General features: G+C 38.6%; 2 protein-coding genes across 2 annotated transcripts in view; both read left to right on the forward strand.

Annotated features, from left to right (window-relative positions):
* The window catches only part of LOC128209506 (queuosine salvage protein-like), a 4,330-nt gene extending 2,604 nt beyond the window's left edge, over positions 1 to 1,726 (forward strand). Inside the window, exons 4-5 of the mRNA XM_052913553.1 lie at positions 223 to 455; positions 1,405 to 1,726. Coding sequence (XP_052769513.1) covers positions 223 to 455; positions 1,405 to 1,673 — 502 coding nt within the window. The 3' untranslated portion in view covers positions 1,674 to 1,726. The remainder of the gene's footprint in view (positions 1 to 222; positions 456 to 1,404) is intronic.
* A 1,074-nt stretch (positions 1,727 to 2,800) lies between these two features.
* Positions 2,801 to 4,481, forward strand: LOC128207144 (caprin-2-like). Its single transcript, XM_052909918.1, has 3 exons — positions 2,801 to 2,995; positions 3,527 to 3,745; positions 4,009 to 4,481. Exons 1-3 carry the CDS (start codon positions 2,812 to 2,814, stop codon positions 4,419 to 4,421), a joined length of 816 nt encoding a protein of 271 aa, XP_052765878.1. The 5' UTR covers positions 2,801 to 2,811; the 3' UTR covers positions 4,422 to 4,481.
* The last annotated feature ends 1,657 nt before the right edge of the window (positions 4,482 to 6,138 follow it).

Here is a 6,138-nt window from a genome sequence, read left to right on the forward strand (position 1 = left end):
ATTGAGCAACCAAGAAAGTCGCTTGCTATGCCACTTCAGCAACCAATGAGTACGAGTACCTGTATTTGCGTTCTTTCAGTTGATGTACTTATTAAGCGGAACAATCGACTGCACGAGTCCAAATTACGCTCTCATCTTACCCTTCATGTTTCAGTGATATATTCTTATATGAATCGTGCTCCTGTAAAAAGCTATTTGAAATACTTGAAAAATACTTTTCAGGGACGTGACAGAGTTCTGCGGGAAAACTGTAGCGATATACAAGCGGGTACAGATCCTGATAGCGGACATCTGGGCGTGTTTTGAGGGGCAAGGGTTCGGCGAGTTCAGGGATATCGACACGATCACCATGTTCGCAGACTACCGGATACCACAGGCGCTACTTTTCTTCGGGGTTCTAGAGTACTCGCCTGAGTTGATGGAGTACCTGAAGAAAGACAGCATGATGAAGTCAGGTTGGTTCATTTGACATTACAACGTTTAAGTAAGGCTTGAGAAAATAGGCCTTAATATAAACACGTAATAGATTCTCATTTATAAATGAATTAAGGGCCCATGAGGATGGCCTCGATCTCATGGCCCCTTTACGGGGCTAATAGAAAGGGTCTTCAAGGCCTCAAAATAAAAATAAAAAGAATCACATTTATCCTCTTTATTTGTAGAAATATAGTCTTAATAAATTGTGTCGCGTAAATAGGGTGTTTAGTATACAAAAATAAGTATTTGGTTTACTTGTTTAAGTAAATCATCGCGGATACATTGATATCGCTTTTCAGGTCTTCTTCGTACAGGGGTGTCTTTTGCTTAAAGCATTTAAAAGGTCAAGGACGGTAATTCTTACCAGGTTTAGGAGATTCAGTCTCATTTCTATGAAAGGGATTTTCCAACACATTTTATTTTTGAATTTGCAAAATGTGTTCAAATTTAATATGTTTTTTTATCATTATAACAAACAACAAACATTAAGTTACAGATTTTTATATATCTGCATTCGCACCAGGTTTTTTGTACAATTAAAATCGCGTCCTTTTTATAAACCGGACGACCTTTTGTGACCTCTTTAGGCGGAGTTTGGCAAGAAAGAATGGGCTCATGCATATGTAATTTTCCAAGCGCGTTAATGAAATTGCAAAATCGCGGCCGGGCGTTCATGCCGCATGAACGCACGAAAAAGAAGAATCAATCCTTAATTATCAGAATGAACATTTACCGGGGGCTTTTGCCGAAATATGCTTCAAGATTTTCTATCATAGTTTCAAATTTTACTGACAACAGAACTCGTATTGCAACTACGCGGTTTATGGACATTGCATATGTAATTAAAATGTTCGATGAATGACTCTTTTATAAAACGTGGAAGTACCTTTAAAATTACCGGAATTTGTTGTTGTTGTTGTCCGCTAGGTGACCGTTACGAGGTGGAAATCCGGGGCTGCAGTATCTGGGCAACGGAGCTGGTCAACGAGGAGACCCGACGGAATCTGGGCGCCCAGCTCAGAGGAGGGGACGAGCCCGATGGTAATAACCGGTCTGTGGGTCAGAACCATACTGGGAGTGGAGATCTTCTGGTGAACTCCATCCTCATCGACCACTACTTGTGGGATTACCGTCGGGAACGTGCCGACGAAATGACGGACATCCCCTTCCATAAGATTAGGTGCATCTACTATTGAATGCATCACAATAATGGTGGAATGTTGCGAAGCTCATGTGAACTTTTGAATTAAAATAATTTCGTTGTTTGTATATTAGTTTTTATTGGCCTGGTTCTAGTTCGAAATATCTGTACAAGTGGATAGTTAAGGTACTGAATGACCTGGTCCTAGTTCGATAAAAACTGTACAAATTGACACAATTCAGGTACAGAATGACCCCCATTTTTATACTGGAGCGTGTTTTTTTTCACGGCAGAATTCAAGCTCTTACTTTTGTGACTTTTTCCTTGAGCAATATATTTGACAGGCGTTCTTGTGAATGCTGAGCACGACTTCTATGTAGCCTGTGGAGTCTCGATGAAATCCACCGGGTCTGCTCTACAAGAGGGCCGCCTTTCCTTCTTCACGAAATGTCGCCGCTGCGGTACCATCCAGAGTTCATTAATCGCGGCACTCTCATTATTCTTGCTTCAAAATTACTTGACGTGTCCTAGCTACCAGCCAGTGGGGTCAATTTCCCTCTTTGGCATCGAAATTCAATATAAAATAACGCTGAGAGACGTTGCGGGATCAAGCCGTAGGCACAAACTTTAACAAGTGCATAGCGCACTTTAATAGAAGGACAATATTAAAAGGTCGAATTCGTTGTTGAACAAATATAAGAACACAAAGGCATACTACGGTGGCACAGAGGTGACATCCGCAACACTTCATTTATATTGTCGCCATAACTTAGTAACTTGTTAAATAAAGCCGGCATGTGCAGGCGAAATATCCGGGGTATCCATTGTACCGTACTAACACTGGTAATAACCATAAAGAGTCGCAGATGACAGCTGTTTTGATTGGCTAAACTAAATTGCGGCCACAAGTTACTGAGTTAAGGCCACGACTGAATAAGTTGTGGCATCAAGTTACTAAATTGTTGCCACTAGTTACTAAGTGTTGGCCATAATTGACTAAGTTGTGGCCTCAACTTTCTAAGATGTGGCCAAAATATAAATAAAGTGTTGCGGATGTCACCTTCGTGTCACCGTAGCAAACTAATGTACTTTCCTATGACGTTTTATTTGGGTCAAAAGTTTCCTGATATCGCTCTTAATGCTAGTAGATAAGGGTTGCACATACATAGATCTGTTCATTAGAAGAATCGCACATGGAACGAATTCGAAACATGCTAATAGTTCGGTCTCTTTTGGTATTGTTATGCAGCGGCATATGTCAAGGACTGGGTGATGCAGAAATTCTACGGAGGTTTGAAGAAATGGAAAGGCGCGAGGCTGTGAATAATGTGAGGTACGCAGATATGGAGAGACGGCTGATTGATGTGACGAACAGGGGTGAGTGGTATACAGAGTTACCTTCCATACGGTTTTGCTAGCACGTTACTTATTCCCGTGCACGCCTTTACGGTCATCTGATCACCAGATGGGACTTTAATTGAAAATTTATGGAACTAAAGATACCGATGTTAAAATAATAAACATCCTAAACACAAGCAAGCAGGCAACTTACCAAACTCAACGCAGTGTTACATCCGTTACAGTAGATTAACCACTTCCACCATGCAATCACGTGACCAGAGGAAAATATTGTAAATTCTTTTTGATTAAAAAATGTATTTTAACCTCAATGCACGTTAAGATAAATTCAAATTTGATAAAATCTGTCAAAAAGAGGGAACAAGAAAATGTGTATACTGGAGTTGAAATCCAGCTGTACTCGCTCATCATGGCCTGGGACCAATAATACATGTAATCTTACTCCCAGTCATGGCAGAGGTCTATTCTGCTTCTTAGGGGAGATCACTGTCAAGGATATAGGCAACCTTCTCTAACTTTTCCTAGAGAGGGTTAAATGCTTAATTACAGAGCAAACCTTGAATGAACGACTCGATGGCCAGGCAGAAGAAATCGAGAAACTGCGGGACACGGTTGCCCAGCAGCAGGCTAGAATTGCGGAGCTCGACGCCAGTCAACAACGAAAAACACAGGATTCTAAAGGCGGTAACTCCGATTCATCGCAATCCGACAGTTTGGAAATAGAAGAATCGGATGAGGAAAATACTGCTAAAGAAATGTCAAGGATGGGTAATTAATACCGGTTCAATTTATACTTTGTATTGATAATAAAAGGTGTTTGAATAACCTCATTGGTAAAACTTTTGGCCATGACCATTTCGGGATGAGAAAAGCAGACTTTATACAATTGAATTGTTTTTTCTTAGTCTGTTTCTCAAATAAGCGGCCCGACATGTGCGCGCTGACGTTTATATGATATAAAACGGTGAAAAGCATCAAACGGATAATTTCACTGTTTGAAACTAATAATAAAGAATATGTACTCTTTCCAGGAAGACGTTCAATTCCAGAGACGCTCGTGGCATTCTCAGCTTTCCTGGGACACGATCAAATCAACGTAGATCGTAATGAAATCATCATATTTGACAGTGTTCTTGTGAACACTGGGCACGGCTACCATTCGAGTCTTGGCAGCTTCATCGCGCCCGTTGCTGGTGTTTATTTTTTTACAGTTACACTGTTGCATCCATACTTACCCTACTCTATGCACGCTCAAATCATGCACAACGGAAATCCTGTTTCATACATTCATGGCGAGCATAGGCAGTTTGCACAGGCTTCACAATCTTTCCTGTTAAATGTAAATGCCGGCGACGAGATCTTTGTTAAAAACGTTGACTTCAACGACCAAACTTATCAAGCGACGTATAGTACGTTTTCAGGGTATCTATTATGGACGTCGTAAGCATGATTGATAACTTGTGTTCTTTGTCACGATGTTTAAATAAATTTGAACAGCAAAAGATAGGGTTCTTTTCCTAGATATTTATAATATCCTGCTTGTTCTGTGGCAGTTTCGGTCAAGGATGGTCAAACATATTTTATAATATATATATACAGATTTGAGGGCAAGGGTCAAGTCAGGTCAATACATGTACCTTTAATCTCTCATTTCCAATGTACAACATGAAAATGTTGAGGTATGTAATAAAGACAATGTTATACAGAGGCTCCAATAAATTTTAGAACATACATTTTACCATATTTAAAATAAAAACAAATAATATTAAATACATAATCTGTTTCAGATTTATTAGCGGTCTAGGATTCCTTCTCAATAGGTTTATAATCAAATTATCATCCCTGATCGATAATATAAGTTACGTAACGTAACCAAGTAACGTATATATCACGTCGACAACCTGTTAACACGTTTAAATGTTTCATTTATTCATCGGAATATTCACCGGAATCGGAAAATAGACGCCATTTTGGTATGATATAAATTTGGTGACCCAATATGGGAAAATATAGGGTCACTGCTAACCAGTCCTGGACGAATGGCGTTGCGTCATTTATGTTGGAGGCGTGATATTGACAACTATGGTTTGGTGGTTGTCATTACAAAGGTATGTGTGTCCGGGTTCGATCCCAATTGGAGCTTTGTCGAGGATAAGCACTGGTTACCACCAAGGGGACCGTTAAATAAAGATCTTCGTCGATTTCAGCCGTAAATTCATATTATCTAAGAAGCAGTTTCATTATTTTGCTACATATTTGAGTGAATTAAACATGTTTAAGAATTAAATACAAACATATTTGAGGGGGGGGGAAATGATTGTATCGCCATTTGTGCCGTTTATACAGATTTAAGATTATTAAGGTTGCGACTAAAATCCTTAATCAAAACGGCCCACAGTAATGATAGTTCTAAATCACATAGAAAAGCCGATTTTTAATCTCTATAGAATTGCGTCGCAAAAGGCTCTACAGACCTTATTGTTTATCATTGCGAGGTAGCTTCGTTTTTCAGTCGAGACAATTATTTAAGTCATAGCTATGTGCTTTACCATACATTAGCGTCTTGTCTCTGGCAACACGTGTGCCATGTTTCAGTTGAATATCATTTTTGGAGTTATGGCCAAAGTGAGTGTTTGAACTACATGTACTACAATAAGAATATGACAAATATCGCAGGCGTTGTTAAAAGAAAAAAAACTGATGAGCTAGAACACTTAATAATCTTTTAAGTTATTGTAATGAAGTCATCAATGTAAAGGTATAAAAATCATGCACATTTTGAGTGAGCTTCTAGCTGACAAACGACATGATTAGTGTATGGATAAAAAACATTTTGCCATTATATTTTTTTCTAATTAGTAGCTACTTGACTACAAATTCCCCATGCTTTATCTGTACACAATTCGTAAGTTGTTTTTTTTTAATCATAAGAGACAAATGATTTAAACATGATAATGCATTACAATCAAAAGGCATTTTTCCATCAACCGACATCTTGGGCATTAAATATACAAAAACAACAACATGTACACGCAACTCACTAACCAAATAAACATTAACAATAGATACACATTTTATTTAACATATTGCACAAACACATGTATAAATCCTAACACAAGTTTTGAGTGTTAAATTTAGATGCCATTCTTATTGGCTTTTTT

Source organism: Mya arenaria, chromosome 11 (genome assembly GCF_026914265.1).
Source record: "Mya arenaria isolate MELC-2E11 chromosome 11, ASM2691426v1".
NCBI classification, from domain to species: domain Eukaryota; kingdom Metazoa; phylum Mollusca; class Bivalvia; order Myida; family Myidae; genus Mya; species Mya arenaria.